Source organism: Lissotriton helveticus, chromosome 7 (genome assembly GCF_964261635.1).
Source record: "Lissotriton helveticus chromosome 7, aLisHel1.1, whole genome shotgun sequence".
Classification (NCBI taxonomy): Eukaryota; Metazoa; Chordata; class Amphibia; order Caudata; family Salamandridae; genus Lissotriton; species Lissotriton helveticus.
In genome coordinates, this window is record NC_136068.1 from 749,821,047 (window position 1) to 749,841,496 (window position 20,450).

A 20,450-nucleotide genomic window follows, 5' to 3' on the forward strand; every position below is an offset into this window, starting at 1 on the left:
ACAGGGCTTGAAACCAGGCATCCCTACTGGCACCGAGTAGGAGTCGAAGACTCAAAAAATGAGATCAAAAAGATCAAAAAGAGTTAGTCAAAAAGTGACCAAGGTACCACTTTTTCCGGATCTGCGCTGCTGGCGCGGAAAAAAGAAGACCTGACGTCAGCACGCGGAGGCGGCGTCTAAGTACTCCGACGACGTCATCACGGCGCCCACAACGCCGCCGAAGGACGCGGAGCCGCAGACGACGCCTACCGACGCGCAAGGGTACCGCTACGCAAAAAAATTCCGGATCCAGTCTGACGCCTGGGGATATTCTAAGGTAAGGAATCTAATACTAACGTGTCTCTTTCAGATTGCCTTCAACAAAGCTGTCTCCACCTCCAGCCAGAAAGCTGCACCAGTGAGGACAGAACTGGTTTTGGTTTGGTACAGACACTCTCTGCCTTCAGAGGACAAAGGGTTTTTATGTTTAACCACTTGGCTGCTAAGGCTTTTCCCGTCCTGTGCTGATATTTATTGAATCCCATTATACATGACGAGTTCACCTTGTCATGAGCACAGCTCCAGTGTGCCTCATGACGAGCTCACCTTGTCATGAGCATGCAAGAGGTTAAAAAGAGGGGCCCAGACCCCAGACTTTTATATCACTTCTGGGAATCAAGAGGAACCTTTGCCAAGGAGAAGAGGCTGAGAAGCTGAGGAGGAATACTGTCCCTGTGCTGTTTGCTGTCTGGGGTTGGCCTGCAGTGGATACTTGCTGCCAAGGAAAGGAGAAAAAACATTGCTGTTTACTTTGTCACCTGCTTGAGGAAAAGATCTCCAAGGGCTTGAAATTGAGCTTGCCTCCAGTTTTGAAGTCTCAGGGACAAAAAGACTTCACTTCTTCTGTCTGTCTGGATCTGGAACTACTGTTTCAGCTGCCACAGAAGGAGATTGCAACACCGACCCCGGCGAGCGATGCCGTTACCTGCACCACAGTTGTAGGCACCGACCGTGAAGAGCACGAAGCACCACTCCGACTTGCACTGTAGGCACGATTCTTGCTGATGTCATGTCGCATCGACACCGAAGCCGTCACCGAGGCTGCTGCCTGCACCGGAGCCGAGGACACCGCTTGTGGCATCCACGATGCAACGTCCCGACTCGCACCGCAGCCCCAATTTTACCAATGCCGGTGCTTCATCAACGCGGAACAGATACTCTACGTCGGTGACTCCTGAATCCATCGACACCGCACCATGGTAAGAAACCGCCGCCTCAGTCACGTCACCTCCCCGACACAGTTAGGAACGATCTCACCTCCCCTGCACCGCAGTAAGGAATGGAGGCTTCACCTTCCCTGAGGTCGTATGGAACCGATGCTCCTCAGCGCCAACGAAGCATCACCTCCCCAACACCGTGCACGATCTTTGCCGTCATCAATTTCATGGTACTGTTCTTTGGGGGTCTGCTTAACTACGCGCCCAGATGCCGCAGACTTTGTGGTCGGGCCGTACTTTAGGATTTGTATTTGTCACAGTCACAAGGGGCCGTCCAGCAGCCAACTACGCCATAGTCCCAGCAAGGAGGACTCAAATGGCCATAAAACGCGCTCCACTGCAAGAACAACCGACCCAAAGAAAAGTCCAGAACCAGCTCAACTCAGTAGTCACTGAGGAGGGGAAGGAGGAGGATAAGGCGGAGGAGAAGGAGGAGGACGGAGCCCCGCCAGGAACCTTTGGATGGCGGAGTCAGCCAGGGCATGGAATAACAGGATGCCGTCAAATGGAAGATCAATCAGCCGCTCCCGAACATTTTCAGGGAACACGCCGTCCCTAAGCCAAGGATGGCGACGGAGGGCGACAGAGGAAGCCATGGCCCGGCCCAGCACCTACGAAATGTCCAGAGAGGAGCGGAGAATAAACGCCGCTAGTTCACTGTCATCCAAACGCAGGGAATTAGCGTTGGATGGCAGGTGGACTTATTTGTCCACCTGCCATCCAACAACTCCAGGTGGACTTATTTGTTGCAACAAATTTTAATTGAGTGAATAACCTATTTTTGAGGATATCTTGATACCTGTATTGTGGATTTTTGTTGTTTGGTCTTATTTTGGTTTAGATAAAGATTACTTATTTTTCCTAAATTGTTGTGGTGTCCATTTGTAGTGTTTTCACTGCATTACTGTATGTGTTCCTAAATGCTTTACACACTGCCCCAGTGATAAGCCTGTCTACTCGTGCCAAGCTACGAAGGGGGTGAGCAGGGCTTATTTTACAAGTGTATCCCCCTTACCCTGACTAGATGCAAGGGCCCCTATTTGGATAAAGGTACCTACCTCTGCCAACAAGAGACCCCCATTTCTAACAGGTGGAATACTCTGGATAAGACAAATCTGAACTATCCACATAGAATGAAGACTTAGACCCTGACTACATGTGCCAGGCAAATATTGTGCCTGATAAAATTTGATACTCTGGAGTTTGGTATTTTTCCTATGGGCTAATCTCGTATAAGAGCTTAGCTTTCAAAATGGGACAGTGAAGTGGAGTTTGGGCTTTCTTTGGTAAAACAACACGTTTTGGTATTTACTGGACCTCTTTCACCCATTAAAAGTCAGCATGTTTGCCCCACCAAAAGATAATCAATGCGCTGTAGGGCTTGAGGGAACTGTTGGGAGTGCAGAATTTATCACACTGAGCCAATCATTGAGTAAGGCAAACTTCATTCCTCTTCTAACTGCGACCAGAGCACCAACATCCATCTACGGAATGCCATAAAAGTGTAGGGCACTCATAATCGAGGTCTTAGTCTGGATTCTGGTAACTCTGTGCTAGGCGCATTTCCTTTCAGTTAAGTAGGGTTTCAGGGAGTTGAGCATCATAACTTAATGTCAACACTTGCACTCCTATTTGATGTGTCCCATTTCAGAATATCATTTGGCTGGAAGTACATGCCACTTTAGTATATAGTATGTTATACATTTTGTGTAGACTGCAACGGAGATGGCTACCATACATGACAGACAGAGACAAGAAACTGGAATTCTTTGTAGACCTGCACAAAACGCAGACGTGATGAACTCCTACATCTCTATGCCTGATCTCACTGGAAAGGGGCACTGTCTTCTGTACATCAACAAGGTCACTGAATTTAAATGTGGTTGGACCCTGTAGTAAATGAGAATGTCGAAGACTGCAGGTAAGTTAAAAATGTATTGTGAATCAGGTGCCCACGACTGCCAGTGACCAACCGGATCGGATCCCAGGATGAACTGAAACGATCACTGGAATCCTTGCCTGCCGCTCTGCTTGTCAGCACGGGCCATTACAAAGCATAACAATATTCAAACAACAACAAAGTTGAAGGAGAGGTGCAGCTCGAGGGTGGTACATAACGCACGAGCTGCATCAACACACACACAAGCACTGCAATACATACTTTCAAAGCAATACAATTCTGCACAGTTAAGAATGCCGGCTTGTTGCAGTTTGAGTTTTGACAATTTTTTCTAAAAGGAATGAACCATTACCAACTCTCGAAATTCTTGCATAAGAAAAGGTAGACTCCCCTTTATTGACCATTCCTGTTTTTTTTATCAGTACCTGATCTCCAACAGCAAAACCAAATTAAATATTATTGTTATTGTTCTTATAAAACATCTGGTTTTCTAAGACTGTTGCCTGGACCTTTTCTTTCCAAGCGAAACTCTCCCCCACATCTGCTGGAACACAGTCTCTCAGCCAAATAGGGAACAGAGCTGAATGATCTTTACACCCTCTTAACAATAAAAATGGAGTCACACCCGTGGTACAATGAGGTGTTGTGTTGTACTCCCAGACTTATTGATTTAAAAATGGTTCCATCTTCGCTGCAAGAGCTGTCTGTACCCCTTCCTTAATTATTTTATTTCCTCTTTCTACCAAGCCATTAGATGATTGCGAGTACAATGTAACTTTCAAGTGTTTAATATCATGTATGCTCAAAAATTTGCACATTTGACCAGAAACAAAATGTGAACCATTATCGGTCACAAGAGATCTGGATGACCCCTCAAGGGTTAACACTGGTTTCAGAAATGTGATTGCAGTCTCTGATGAAGGGGAATTGCCAAATGAAAGGTACAACCACTTAGAAAATTAGGTGACTAACAAAATGACATACACTATTTTACCAGGATGTGAGACAAACTATCCTGAAAAATCCATGCCCAATTTGTCCAAAGGCATTTCGGGGTATGGAACGGGGTGCAAAGGCATCCTGCTTGTCTTCCAATGTTTTTTTTTTTTTAAAGGGGGACCCCTATATATCTAATAGACTTGCTACACATAGAGAAAATGGCTAATTTGAGTAAAGGTCTGTAGCTAAGTCAGTCAGACATTTGACAACAAATACATGAAAAGTTCTAGGTTGATGAAATGATTATCTAGATGATTATATCCCACACATATAAGACTTGTCACACATAGGTGATAGAAAAAAATATATTCATTTTATTTATTAGTTTTTTTTGTAGTTATAAAAATATAATGAATCATCGCTCTCTGTGTTGACTTCATTTTATGTATAGATATACAAATTTGATCTCGAAGATTGATATTTCTTGTAAACATTCATATATATTATCTCTCAGGCGTATTAAAAACAATCAGGATAACATGAGACCTGGAAGCAAATGCAATGGTCTGTTCTCTGCTACCTACTCTCTGGCTTAAGACCACTTGTAACCCTTGGAGACTGGCATCCACAGTGATCATAGACAGACACTCATCCCTGAAAGCAGACAGAGTTGGAGCCTTCACAATCAAATCATTTACTTTATCAAAAGCAGTCTGCATGTCCTTCGTCAAAATGAACTTCTGCCCCTTAGCAACAGAGATCTTAGAGGTTCTACTGCTATTGCATACCCAAACACAAACCAAGCATAGTACTCTGCAAGACCTAAAAAGGAACACAGAGCATCATAGCCTTAACCAGCAAGAATGTGGGTTTGATTCTCAAATCGGTGATGGTATGACCCAAGTAATCTAAATTCTTGGTAGCAAATTTGCACTTGTACTTTCTGACAGTCATACCTGTTTGTGTGAGAATCGATAAAACCTTATACAGAATACCATTATGTTGTTCAAACGTTTTACTAAAGACAAGACTATCCTCCTGTTATGCTTGTACCCCTTTGAGATCGGCAAACAGGACATCTATTAGCTTTTGAGAGACGCTGGCGGGCGATGTCAATCCTCATCGCTAAATTGTATTAAATGAAGATCTCAAAAACTGCAGGTAAGTTAAAGATTTATTCTGAATCAGTTGCCCACGACTGGCAGTGACCGGCCGGCTCGGATCCCAGGATGAACTGAAACGTTCACTGGAATCCTCTCGCCTGCCATTCAGCTTGTTAGCTCGGGCCTATTACAAACCATATCAATATTCAAACAACCACAAGGTTGAAGAAGAAGTGCAGCCCGAGAATGGAAAAGAACACATGACCTGCACCCACATACACAAGCCCTGCAATACACTACAGTCCCAACCAGCCAATAAGAGCAAGTCACGTGGTCTTGACACTTACTTATAAAAATGCTGAGGATAGTGAAGGCATATAATACAGGACTGACTTAAAAAAAGGGTGAATAAAGCTTGGAAGGGACTCATCTTATCACCGTAAGAGCAAATCAACGGAGGCACTGAAAAGATTTATGATACCTACCTTGAAGTGCCTGCTGTTTTGCTGCTTCATCAGGATTGTATTTTCATTTTGCCGTAGCAACTGGTGAACCCAAATGGAGAATATCTAGGCTGTTGTTTAATATCATTTTGCATTAGATCTTAACTAAAATATCAAACAAATGATTACAGCTTTTAGCGAAGAAAAGTAAGACAATGCAGCAGCAAAACGAAATAACTTTTTATTGAATATTTTTAAATCTTTGAAACTTATTTTACATATATATTTTTTTTTGTAATTTCTCCTATTTTGTTTCCGTACACTTTTTTACAGTTAGTGAACATATGAACCCAAGGAAGCCACGCTGCATTTCACAATCTCGGAGCACTGGTCAATGTTCTTCTTGATTCGGTAAAAGCTCTCCACATATTCCGAACGGCCGAGGAGTTCAACAAAATCCTCATCATGAGTAATTATAAGAAGCTGGAAATTGCGTTGCTGTGATCGACTCTTGATTATCCTGAAGAGGAAAAACACAGGGTTTCAAAAATGTTACAGAAATCAAAGCTATGCAGTCGCGATATGGCACATCTGAGGTATATACAGTCCATCAGAGAACATCATCCCAATATCGAAAGTAAGCACTCTACAATTGCATAAGATTTTTTTCTTATGTACGACAAACCTGAATATTATTCCTGATTATTCTACCAACTCACAAAATACCCAAACATGATTTTTTGTATATTATTTGTTTGCTTTACTGAAGTGCCCTTCAGCTATAGTCGTATTCTGATGCCAATTTACCAAAGTTTCTACGTAGACTTAACATGGAATGTGATGGAGACATACACTGAATTATGGATCCACTGAAAGGAAAGATTGAAAGCATATTCTTGTTGACTAAAAGCTTCAGGAAAGAATAATGCAGGAAAATGATGGACAATAGAGAAACATGATTACATTACAGGCTCTTGAGAGTGGTGTATTACTCTGGATTCTGTGTAACATACTACAGAATAGAGGTAGTAATCCTTGGGGTCTACGTCTCTTAGACAAGGCTATCATTTTGTAGATTAAAGATTAAACCTATCAGTGAGCCACACCTCTGAGAATCCACACAAAAACATTCCAACAACTAGTAAAGGTATAGGTTAGTCAGGCACAGCGAGTATGATCTCTTCAAAAACACAATACCAGTTGTTTCATTAAGGTTAGGATTAAGTGAAAAGCAGGATAACTTTCTATGTAGTATTTCGTTGATGTGATCCTTGGTGTGAGTAAGTCATTATTAACATCACACAGAAAGGTTGCAAGAGAAGGACCAGCCAACACATTTTCCCGCTGTGGTGCACAGGCCTGGAGGCTTCATCAAAGCTGTTTACATATGAAATATGCATAGAACCAAATCTTTACTTTAGCAATCTTTATTTCGGCCATATGGCCATCAAAGATATACAATAAAACATATACAACCATTGTAAAATCATCCACAATCAGTACAAATTTATACACTGTAAATTGCTCATTTCTGTAATTTAAACTACTAAAATCGCATTGGACTTATAGAGTTAAAATGAAATGGAAACCTGTGACTTCAGGATACGGGTGCGGGTATGCCAGACATTGGAGAGAAATTTTGCTAATGCAAAAACGATTGGACTTGAGACGTCGGTTTTTAAAATTCTGTACATCGGGAGATACTCCCTACAACCAAGGTTTCTAATAAGCGGAAGGAGCCAATATTTCCTAGCTGCCTTGTAAGTTGTACAAAACAGGACCACATGTAGATCGCTTTCCTCGGCACAGGAACATGTCGGGCACTGCTTGGAAGAGGGCGGGGTTGACCAGGAACTGGTGAAGGATCGCAGAGGCAATGTGCCATATCTCCATTGGAGAAACAGCTTCCTGGCCAGCACGGGGGATATAGCGTCCAAAACCCTCTCCAGCCTATAAGAGTCCTTACTTAACGCAAATGCGGAAGTTAGTGACCCCTCCCCCTGGGAATCCAAGGCAATGCCTAGTTTCTGTTCATAATAAACATTGGCCAAAGCTCTCCGTGAGATGTTTGGTGAGGCACTGGCAGGATCAGACCAGAGGTCAGGGAACCCCAGTCTCGTACAGGTTTTTTGAATATATTTTATCCAGGGGATCTGTAATGCTTTAGGATGGATTAAAAGCTTCCTCAATTCCGCCCTGTAAGGCGAGAGTTCTTCACTACTCCATAGTCTTCGCCAGAAGACTATGGGTCTGAGACCTAGTTCGTCAGCTATTTGTCTCAGTCCTAGATCCAACCTCAGGGGAATGAGTGGGGTGCTGGGCGGAAGTGCCACTATCTGTCTGATAAAGTTGTTCTCAGTTGAGGACAGACTGCGGAAAGATGTATGGCCCCATAGTTCCGCCCCGTACATAGTAGCACCCCTGGCCTGCGCCTTGTAAATCTGGATGAGCGGCCCCAATGGGCGGTATGTGGAGCCTTTCATCATCCGCATGATACCCCCAGTGGTCTGTACTAGTTTGAGGTTGACCCTGGTCTGATGTGGTCCCCAGGACATATTTCCGTTCAGGGTTACACCTAGGTATTCAAAGGTGGCGACTCTCTCAAGGCGTGATGCTCCCAGGTATGGGTTCGGGCGCAATTTTTGGCTGGGGTTCAGGACCATGAACTTAGTTTTTGCAGCATTCATTTCTAGGCCCCTGTCTGAGCAAAAGGCCACAAATGAGTCAAGGATCCTCTGAATCCCCATAGGGGTTTTAGACAGCAGTAAGGTGTCGTCTGCAAACATAATTGCAGGCACCCTGCTGCCGTTCAGCTTTGGGGCGTCGGTATATTCAGTGCCGTTCAGATGGGCGATTACCCAGTTGACAAAGAGGCAAAACAGGGTCGGTGCCAGCACACAGCCTTGCCTAACCCCCCTGTCAACGGGGAATCTATCCGTCAGTTCCCCAGACCTCCCGCACCTCACTCGAGCATAGTTATTATGATGCAATCTCTGTAAGATTATCAGGATGTCCGGGGGTACGCCCATCTCGGCCAGGACACTCCAATGTTTCCTTCTGGGCACCAGGTCGAAGGCGGCCCTCAGATCCACAAATATTGTGTATAAGCTGCCGCCTTCGAATATCGCTGCCCTCCAATAAATGATGTTCAGTCGGAAGACCTGGTCCACTGTCGAAACTCCCTTTCTGAAGCCCGCCTGATAGGGACTGAGGGCCCCCGTTTCCTACACCCAGTCCTGAAGCCGGTTCAGCAGTACCCTAGCAAACAGCTTCTGTGGCACATCAATTAGGCTGATTGGTCTGTAATTGGCTGGGAGCAGAGGCGAGCCCTTTTGAATATGGGAACCACCTCTGCCCCCAGCCAAGTACTCGGGATTTCCATGCCACTCAGAACTCCGTTAAACAGAGCGGCAAGGTAGGGGGCCCAAACATCGGGCTCCTGCTTGAATAAATCCCCGGGCAAGCCATCCAATCCTGGCGCCTTACCCGAAGTCAGTCCTGCTATTGCTGCCCTAACCTCCCCCACTACTATTAGATCCCCCTCATAATCAGCCCGACCAATACCGGTGTCAATCCTAGTTTCTCCCAGCTCAGAACAATAAAGGGATTGAAAGTGTGCCTGCCACACCCCTGCTGCGATATTAGGCTCAATAGCTGAGTGGAGGCTCCCCGACCCCCCGTTCACTACTCTCCAAAACATTCGGTGGTCTCTTTTTGCGAGGGAATTAGTAAGCTCCTCCCATTGATTCTCCTCCCATTCAGTTTTAGCATGGGCAATTAGTTTTTTGTATGCCTGTCTGCTTTCTTTTAGCTTCTCACCCCCTAAGCCCTCCTTGATGATTCTGAGAAGTTCTTCCTTTGCCTTTCTGCAGGCTGTATTATACCATGAGGATTTATGTAGCTGCCCCCTCCTCTGATTCTGAACATTGCTAAAGAGGATGAGGGCGGCTCCCTTTATGAGGTCCTCATGAGCCTGGTATAATCTGCCAAGTGAGTCTTTATTGCCCGCCTCAGTGGCTAGATCTCCCACAGTCTCCAAAATAGGGATTAGCCCTGCATATAGCCTCGAGAGCGTCTCCTGGCTTGAGGCTAGTTTTTCCCACCTGATTCTTCTCCTATTATTGGACAATAGAAGTTCAGGTTTATTCTCCTCCACAGTTGTTATAGGAATTTGGAGGCCGGGATGAGTGAAATCAAGTTCCAAAGCGTTGTGATCGCTGTCCAGCCTTTCAGTAACCCTGAAATCCTGAACAGATGGCCAATTCACTGTCTGTACCAGGACATAATCCAGGCGGGATTCTCTTCCCGCTCTGTTATAGGTAGTTCTGCTAGGTAAATCGGAACTAGTACGCCCATTGCAGGCTCTAATTCCAAATCTTCGGGTGAGAGCTGTGATCTGCAATGCTACCGGTGTCCATGCCTTCGGGGGGGCTTCTACCAGAGGTACCAACCACCTGACCTCTTCTTCCATAGGGAAACCCTCTAGGAGGCCAGGCAGCGGCTTAAAGTGGGAGTTTAGATCCCCTCCCACTACATAGGGTAGATCTCTTGGTATTTCGGCTAAGAAGAGTGAGAGTTCCTCAATGGTAGGCGACTCCCTAGCAACTCCCACTGGCCTAGAATAGATATTAATCAAGGCGAGTTTCGCTTGGTTCGGCCACGACAGTAAAACCACAAGGATATCATCAGATGGCACCGGTAAGCGTGAGGCCTCACAGCCTAAGTGGGATGCTACCCACGTTGTTAGTCCACCTGAGGGGCGACCTTTGCCCTCCCACCTGGCCGGGATGGACACAGCGAGTATGATCTCTTCAAAAACACGATACCAGTTGTTTCATTAAGGTTAGGATTAAGTGAAAAGCAGGATAACTTTCTATGTAGTATTTCGTTGATGTGATCCTTGGTGTGAGTAAGTCATTATTAACATCACACAGAAAGGTTGTAAGAGAAGGACCAGCCAACACATTTTCCCGCTGTGGTGCACAGGCCTGGAGGCTTCATCAAAGCTGTTTACATATAAAATATGCATAGAACCAAATCATAAATAGAAAAAAGTGAATACCCAATATTGTCAAGTATTAATACTTAATTTGACTCCTCAAATGGCAATAATGATTTGTTTCATTCTCTATGTTCATTTTTTTTGTGTCTGTCATTGGACAAAGGAAGGAAGATAACTTGGCCACAGCACCAATGTCTTCCCCATGTAAAACCAGTCGTAGACTTACAGACTGGTAAACAGTGGTTGAATGTAGAGTGTTATTGGGTTCCTTAAATGCATATACAAACATAAGCCAACTAAAATAAACCGTTGCAGACTAATTATATCTGGGACAAAGTAGCAACAAATGCAAGTATACAAACGCACACACAGCCACACCCTTTACAATTTCATGAGTGTACCCGTTGCAGAGCACATGGAAAATAAAGGGTTTTTCTATCGTCAAGTACAATTATAAATTTTTAACAAAGTTTATGGCTATCAGTACTTACTCAACTAAGGCGTGCGCAAGAGACTCAATATTTTCTCGATCAAGATTGGTGGTGGGTTCATCGAGAGCAAGAATGCCACAGTTAAGGCAGAATGTCTCTGCTAGGGCCAGTCGTATAATGAGTGATGCAAGGACCTGCAAAAGACAGCAAAACAGCGTAATTATTGATTAGCATTTTAATGGGGCGTTTTGAAGGAATTCCAATTATTCATACCAATGCTCTCGTTTTCAACCAACTAGATATGCAAATACCCAAAACAAAATCATACTAGGTGGCTGACATAATGAATACTGGTGAATTTTGCTAGAGGGGGGAGCACGTAAGAAGCAAAGGGAAATTGGAGAAAAAAACCAGGAAGAAGAGATAAGCAGAGATTCACATTGTGAAATGAAAAAAAATCTGTCCCTAAGCAATCATTACTTCAAATTGTGTAATTGGTTACTTACTTATGACTTCCCATACATAATGAAGCATTTTGTCTATCTCTTGCATACACGTTGCAAAGAAAACCTGCTTTTGCATTGAGTCTCTAAAGTGCATTTATTCAAAAAGCAGTGATCAAATCGGGCACTAGTTGCCCCAAGCAGCTGTAAAGGAGAGGAACTTATCTGGCTAAGAAAGAAAACAAATTAACAGCAAACTATAGAAATGTCTAGACTTGAGCTACGATATCAAGTTTCAGTTCTCTAATGAGTAGATAAATGAATGAAATCAAGGAAAATACTAAATCTCAGAGTGCCCTTAAATTTTCTCAAAACGTGTGAGGCTTCTAAATGCAGTGGCAGCTGGTGACATTTGAAAGTGGTGCGGCGTAAAAGTTCGGTATGACTTAGGTATCTCAGCACAATATACATAACACAAGATTAGTATCATAACAGTTACCATTACAGAGGACAAGACACCAAATAACACATGCTGGCATCCACTCCTACGTGTGAAGAATGGGAAATGGAGGCATCTATGCCTTTGAATGATGAACGTCTGGCATCATGCAGGGATGCAACCTGCGATGCCCAAAATCCTGACTCTGAGGTTCCGTGACGATTTAACTCGTGTTTGTAACATTGTCGTAAATACATAATTTTGGTATCGGTGAACCGCAAATGATCCATTTAGTATATCCTGGTGTTTTCGCTATGCTACGAGCAAGAGCACTCCTGTTACCAACACATTTGTGATCTACCCATGGCATCCATCTTAGAACGCGGAAGCCATTTTGTATTCCTTGCCCTCACATAGTCAATGGACACGCAATGACCTCTTTTCATTGAAGGACACGTAGGCTTTGGCCGGCGATTCACCTTGCAAATGACACGTGCACCTTAGGCCAGCAACGCTGTGGCAGCATGACTCGGCAAGAGCTGCCTCCCCAGCCTGAGGCCAGTCCTGCTATACTGGTTCTTGTGTTCGTTGGCCTGATCATGATTAGGCGGCCGAAGCTGGTAACCGTGCCCATTTACGACCCACAAACATTTCTTATCCTGTCTTTCTATCTTCCACACCTGGCTCTGCTCCTTTCCTTCTGGGCCTTTAGTAGGGGGTGGTAACGAAATTTACGATGAGGCGGTCCGGGTCTTGAATGAAGAATTGACATGGGATTATGATGGACTAGTGGGAACCCCTCATTTGTAATGTTTTGACATCAGATACTGTTGACGATTCCTGTGCAACGCCAAATATTTATTGTATAAGACACGAATGTTTAGAACTGTGGTAACATGTAAAGAATTTGCCTGAAGCCCAATATTTAGTATATAAGGAACAACCCTCTTTGTACAAATCGAACAGGCTCCTAGATACTGCCCATGTGTAGTTTCTGTGACTTCTGTGTCCCTGCAGTAATAAACCTTTGGTCTTTGACGCCACCATCGAGAAGCCCGTGTTTCTGTTTATTTGTGTACCAAGACAGGTTGAACTCCGGGGTCTTCGGGTGTTGTCCCTGACACCTCTGGACGGTACCAAAAAAGTCCAGAACTCCAATTGGCGCCCAACGCGGGGCGACGTCATTCGGTACCGGTCCAAAAGCCTGAAGAATTCGAGGAGCTTCGTGTGAAGATTTCAGAGGGAGGCGCCCCACTTCATCGATCCCGGCATATCGCAAAAGTGGCCCCGACGTCCTCTTCCACGAGGGTTCCCGTTCAGACGGCTGCAGTGGTCCGTTGCCTTGACCGTCGCCCTGTCTTGGACCCGAGGTGCAGTCCTCAGTACGGCGAAACGTGACGGGTTTCTCCTTGGTGACGTCTTCAGTGCCTCAGTTAAGTATTTAGTGGTTGCTAGTTGGTTATTTTGTGAGGGTTGCTCCTATTTGGATAATCCTTTTAGTTCTCAGTTCAGTTCAGTTCTGTAAGGTTATCACTGGTTATTCTGGTTACGATAATCATTCTGTTCAGTTCAGGTATCGATACAATTATCAGTTCTGGTAGGCCTAAGTTCTCGGTTCAAGTGCGCATTTTTTGTGTTTTGTTTGTCTTGTGTTCCGGATTATAAAATGGTAAGTCGGAAAAATTGTATGTTGTCTTGTTTTAGTTGCAACAGTGATTCCCAGTTGGAGGACTCGTGTTTGGTTCCTCCGATTGGAACTCCCCTTTATGATCTATATTGCAAATTTGGTGTGGGCCCTATCTCTTATAACGAGATATGGATCCGCTATACAGAAAAAGATGGTGTCCTTAGTTGGCCACTACATGGTAGTTTTGAACCTGAAGTTCTCGATAATCTAGAAAGAAGGTTGTTTAAGAAGAAAGCCCGGCCGGCAATGTTTGATTCTTTCCGTTATTGGCGAAAAGAATCTAAACAGAGAGAAATTAAAAAGTTGAAGAAAGAACAGAAAGAGCAAGAGTTGACTTTAGAACAGTCTGCTAGGCAGCTGCAACTCAACGAGTCTGAGAAAGCGATGGAGGTGGCCGATAGAGAGCGTAATTTAGCGATAGACAAGTGCTATCCTGCTTTGCCATCGAGTACGGCTAAGATAGTAGAGGACCCTGAAAAGGATCCCCTGTTGTCTTACTTGTTACGATCACCCCCACCGTATGCACAAGGTGCTACGGCTCCACCTATACCGAATGTTCAATTACCGGTTGCTGGACAACCTGGTGTCCCTGTTCTCGCTCCCCTGAATCAAGTTCCTGTACCTCCTGTGGTCAATATTAATGTTCCTTCGACAACCCCTCTTCTAGGGTTGCCGACTTCTTTACCTATGCCTGTGTCGCTCACACCTGCTACTTCACAAGCTAATTTTCCAGCTACTCCTACTGTTCCTGATCTATCTGTTCCAACTGCTACTCTATTCACTGCCTCTGCTAATATTATGACTCCGCTTTCTGTTCGTCGAAGAATCACTGATTCTGTCTCTAATATTCTATCTCCCTTCTATAAAACTCTGATTAAGACTCCTACCTCTGACTCTGTGCAGAGACGTAGTCAGCTTCCCAGTACTGAAGAAAGAGGAATACTAGATTCCACTGCTCTTAGATGGGTTTCGAAAGTTGGAAGATATAATGTACAAAATGTATTAGATACATTTATGCAATGGAACGAACCGACACAACGATATGTGTTCGATGAAATGTGTTTCCTTCTACGTGAGGAATTGGAAGAGGATGACCCTGAATCAAATCTAGGAGAATTAATTAATGTTCAGAAAGAGTTTGCTACAGGTATGATAGTTGGACAAAATATAAAAGAAGCGATGGAACTGGTTCTAAGTTATAGATCCGACTCATCCCTTCTTTCACCGAGAGAGTTAGAGAAACGTAGTACGAAACGAAATCGTCAATATCCAATGAGAGAGGTTCCACCAATTTGGCGCGAAGCTGTGCAAGCTAATGCACCGCTTGGTATTGCAGCCGCTCCGGCCCAATTCCAGAGAGTATGGATACATATTCCATGGAAGCGAGCTGAAGTGTTAGCAGTAAAACAGGCTTTGCCAGATCCGCGTAAAAATCCTGCAGGGTACTACAAAGAGTTAGCTCAAACAGTTGACGCTTGTGTATTAAATTTAACTGACATAGATCTGCTGTTTGGTAATGTAGTACCGCAACCAATTTGGGCTAAAATTCGTAAAGAGAATCATCCAGTTGCCCTAGGTGGTGACTGGGCAGCTATAATTGCAGCGGATGGTCAACAAATAGGTGGTTCCAAACCAGAACCCCTAATTGCTAATTTGCCTGGTAGAATAATCGATTTAATGAAAACCTTGATGCCAGCATTGCGCGTTAACTGGGACAAATTGTCCGCGTGCAAACAAAAGAAAGACGAAAGCGTCTCCGACTTTTTCACAAGATTCGAGGAGACTTTTGTGGATCATAGTGGTCAGGATATGAGCACAGAAGGAGGTCAGAGATTATTTGTCGATAAATTTGTGCACAATCTGTTGCCAGAACTTAGTAGTAAATTAAAGAATTCTGAAAGTGCGTGGGCTGTCTCTACAACTGCGCAAATACTTGCGACTGCTCAGTACTATGAAAATAGGGATAAAGAAGAGAAGGAAAAATCAGATAAAAAGACGAAAGATTTAAAAACTAAAGTACTTTTACAACAAGCTTATCCGCCTCGCATGAATCAAACTAATATGCAGCAGGGGTCATATCAAAGAACGGATTATAACTTTCAAAGGCCACAATACCAGTGGAATCAATGTGCTTATTGCAAAAAGGAAGGTCATTACAAAAGTGAGTGTCCAGTTCGAACACAAAATAATGATGCGGCAGCTCAGAGAGGTCGTGGTAGTTCTATGCAAAACTCTAGAGGTCGAGGACGAGGTGCTATGCCTCCACAGACAAGCGATCGCCCCTCTAATTATTTCGACCAGCGAAATGGACAATCTGCCCAACAGAATAGGTCTCCACAGTATTATGTTGAAGACTATTATGAAGCTAGTGAGGAAGGTCAGCAAAGTGAATACTAGGACAGCCATGGACAAAGAGAGGGAGTAGTATCAGTACCAGTAGATCAGAGTGGGCCTTATGTCGCAGTAGCAACATCAGGTATAGTCGAACCGTTTCTGTTGGATACTGGTGCAGCAAAAAGTTCTATCATACATGCAAAACTCCCTGGCGCACCTTTGTCTGGCTCAACAAACGTTTCAGTAGGTTTTTCGGGCGCCCCTGTTCACAACCCTGTTTCTGGTCCTTTGTCTATTTCTGTTGGACCCCGTCAATTGAAAGCACCCCTGATTTTGACGACAGGTTGTAACGAAAATCTGCTTGGTTTAGACTTGTTAAAACGCCTGTACGCGACATTGTACTGTTCTCCAGCGGGAGTACAGCTTACGTTGGGTAAAAGAATCATCTCCCCGATGTACTTGTCGATGGATGCGCTCCCACCAGAGCTGCGTTCACTCCCTGATACTCTTTGGGCGACTGGTCCTAATGATGTAGGTCTATTGGAAATTCCACCCTATGTAGTAACTTTGAAAGCAAATGTCAAACTTCCACGAATTCCACAATACAGAATCTCCAGTGAAGGTGAGCGTGCGCTCCTACTGATAGTACAAGAACTGATCAAGAAAGATGTTGTAGAGGAGACTAGAGGTAATGTCTGTAATAGTCCTGTACTGCCTATTTTGAAACGAACTGACCCTACAAAGCCTCCAGTATATAGGTTCGTAATTGATCTTAGAGAGGTTAATAAAATTGTGATCCCACAGTTTCCTGTGGTACCAGACATTACTGCATTGTTAACGTTAATTCCCGCTACAGCAGCATGGTTTTCAGTTGTCGACTTGAAAAATGCCTTTTTCAGCATTCCGATAGCCGAGGAAAGCAGAGATATTTTCGGTTTTTCTCTAGGAGGACGAAGTTTTAGATTTAAACGCGCTCCACAAGGTTATTGTGAAAGCCCATCCATTTACAGTCAAGCATTAAAAAGTCAGTTAGATTCCTTCGTACTTCCTCGTGGTTCTGCTTTAGTACAATATGTCGATGATCTTCTAGTGGCTGCCGATGACAAGGAAACTTGCAAAACAGCTACGATTTCTTTATTGCATCACTTGTCAGATTTGAATCACAAGGTGTCACCTTCAAAAATGCAATACTGCTGCCAAGAAGTGACCTACCTAGGTCATCTCTTGTCAAAGGAGGGAAGGAAGTTGACCCCAGAGAGAATAAAAGCAATTACACAGATGAATGTTCCTAGCACGCAGAGAGAAGTGCGTGCCTTTTTGGGTATTACCTCCTATTGTAGGCAATGGATCCCAAATTTTTCTCTTTTAGCAAAACCATTAGTAGCCTTGACTAGGAAAGGTGTTCCGAGTCCGGTACCATGGTCTGTTGAATGTCAGCAGAGTTTTTCTGAGTTACGAAATGCACTGTGTTCAGCACCTGTATTGGGTACACCCGACTACAGTAAGCCATTTACGCTCTATGTCCACGAGAGAGAAGGTTGTGCATTGAGTGTGTTGACGCAGAAATTTGGTGATAAACAACGCCCTTGTGCGTATTTTTCATCAACATTAGATCCCGTAGCTAGAGCGTTGCCTAGTTGCTTGAGAGCTACAGCCGCAGCTGCAGCTTCCATTCGACAATCTGCTGGTTTAGTCATGAACAACATGCTAGTAGTTATGGTTCCTCATGCTGTGGATACACTCATGAACCGAACCAAGACGCAACACCTTACCAGTGCTAGATTATCAGGCTATGAATTGACACTATTAGCTAGTCATATTCAGATCAAAAGATGCAATGTATTGAATCCAGCAACATTGTTGCCGACTAGCCAAGAGTCGAGTGATTCCGAACCACACGACTGTTGTTTCAGAACTGAGGAAGAAACAAAAGGACGAATCGATCTAAAAAATACTCCGTTGTCAGATCCAGATGGCACGTTGTATGTTGATGGGTCTTGCTTCAAATTGGAGAATGGTGATGTGACTGCTGCTTATGCAGTAACGACTTTGAGTACGATTGTAGAGACTGCAAGAGTGAGTCAGAATTCTGCCCAGGCTGCAGAATTGATCGCGCTAACAAGAGCGTGCGTTTTAGCTAAGGGAAAGAGAGTGAATGTGTTCACAGATAGTCAGTACGCGTTCGGCGTGGCCCATAGTTTTGGCCGCTTGTGGAAAGAGAGAGGTTTCATTACGTCCCATGGGACTAAGATTCAACATGGTCAGCTAGTTAATGACTTGTTGGAATCTCTAACCTTACCGACTGAAGTTGCGATTGTGAAATGCAGTGCTCATAAAGCAATCACGGATGATGTTGGTCGAGGGAATGCTTTTGCTGATGAGATCGCAAAACAGACAGCTAGAAATATGATGAGTAGAATGTATGTTGCAACGTCTGCAAGATGGATTTCTGAGTCTGGAATGTGTGAAGACACAGTGGAAAGCGTGAAGGAAATTCAGAAAGAGGCGACTGAGGAGGAAAAACGTGCATGGAGAGAGAGCACGGGTAAATTGGACTCGAGTGGGTGTTGGATTGATTTGTCGGAACAACAGCGTTGGATGTTACCTGATGCGTATGTGCTTGCAGTAGTAACGATGGCACATGGAACAGCGCACATCAGTTCAAAAGGGATTTGTAAGATGTTGGCTCCGGTCTGGAAGAATGACGGAATTAGTAAGTGTGCAGAGAGAGTGGTGAGAAATTGTATGGTATGCTTGATGCATAATCCTGGCAAGGGAATCCCCACACCTGCAGGTCACTTCGCTCCTCCTTCCTGCCCTTTTGAAGTGATCCAGCTAGACTTCATTCACATGGACCGTTGTAATAACCTGAAATACGTCCTAGTGGTAGTTTGTGCTTTTTCCAGATGGATCGAAGCATACCCACTGAAGGACAACACTGCCTTATCCACTGCCAAAATTCTTCTTAAAGAATACTTCTCCCGATACGGAATGCCACGGATTGTATGGTCAGATAACGGAAGTGAGTTCGTAGGGAAAGTTATGCAGAGTGTGTGCGCCGGCCTAGGGATTAGGCAAAAATTTCATAGTGCAAATCATCCCCAGTCCGCGGGTTTAGTCGAGGGTTACAATGGCACCCTTAAACTGAAACTCGCTAAGATACAAGCATCCACGGGTTTGTCCTGGCCAGACGCATTGCCTTTGGCATTACTATCAACAAGAGCAACTGTACATTCTAGAGTAGGGCTTAGTCCTTACGAAATAGTTTTCGGTCGTCCTGCAAATGTTTGGGGGGTACCTAGACCGAAAGAATTTAAGCAGCTGGAATACCCAATGTTAATTGATTACCTTTTCGACTTGACTGCTAAATTGAGTCTTATTCACCAACAGGTTTTCGACGCATTGCCAAAGCCACCGGAGAGTCCAGGCCATCAGCTGAAACCGGGTGATCAGGTGGTCATCCGAAATTTTGCAAGAACGAAAAATCTTCAGCCCAGATTTATTGGCCCTTTCCAGGTCCTGTTAGCAACGAGAACTGCTATTCGTGTGGCCGGAAGGAAACATTGGATCCACACGACACATGCTAAACGTGTGCCTCTGCCACTTCCTTACGACAACTGGGTAAAGAAAGGAATCGGTGCCTCTGAAACGGAACGAGTCCCCAGGTTCATACCTTTCAGCGATGCAGAACTGATCACGGATTCACCAAATTCTGACTCTCCTCCTGAAACTGCTCTTTTGAACCCTGAACATTTGCCATCTGCACCAAAAGAACATTTGCCATCTGCGAACGTGAACATTGCAACGTCAGCTGAAAATACATTGTTTCCAGATCAGACAGCTCCTGCAAAACTGAGATACAACTTACGTTCTCACGAGATGGACAAATAAAGCAGAAAACTGCCTATTTTCAGATTTGCATTTTCTATACATTGCCTCCAGCCAGGAAGTTTGCTAATACTTTGTATTGTTTCTTTTTGTTTTAAAATTGCCTTGCCGTCTGGGTAGCCGTAGGGTCGTGGCTGTGTGCCTAGTTGAATCTGCAGGGGTCTGACACAAGGTCGATCTTTCTGTTAGTTCTGGGAACTCCCAGGGCTGATAGAGGCATTTTCATCTACGTACACATCATCAGTGGTCGCGAACGGTCGTAGAAGATGGAGCTTCCTGAGCTACAACGAGAAAATGTAATTTATGTTCGCAGAAATAGACTGTACAGAATACTACACAGCAAATGCTTTCTAATGCAATGTGCAGTTGCATTTTTAATTGTTTTGATAACGCTGGTGGGTGGAATCGTCTTTGGCGTACATTTGATTTTTGTGCCAGTAGCTACAGTACCTCCCCTTGATCCTACTACTTCTACGGTTTCTTCTATGCATTCTTTTCACTCATTTCCTGAACACGAACAAGCTCGACGCTCAGAATTTATTAATAATACATTTGTACAGCTCTTGCATCAACACCAACTGATAG

General features: G+C 44.2%; 1 protein-coding gene across 2 annotated transcripts in view; it reads right to left on the reverse strand.

Annotated features, from left to right (window-relative positions):
* Positions 1 to 5,868: 5,868 nt before the first annotated feature.
* RAD50 (RAD50 double strand break repair protein) overlaps positions 5,869 to 20,450 on the reverse strand; it is a 507,735-nt gene continuing 493,153 nt past the window's right edge. For both annotated transcript variants that reach the window (XM_078653096.1, XM_078653097.1), the window contains exons 25-26: positions 11,135 to 11,268; positions 5,869 to 6,161 (exon numbers count right to left, since the gene is read on the reverse strand). In XM_078653096.1, coding sequence (XP_078509222.1) covers positions 5,975 to 6,161; positions 11,135 to 11,268 — 321 coding nt within the window. In that variant the 3' untranslated portion in view covers positions 5,869 to 5,974. The remainder of the gene's footprint in view (positions 6,162 to 11,134; positions 11,269 to 20,450) is intronic.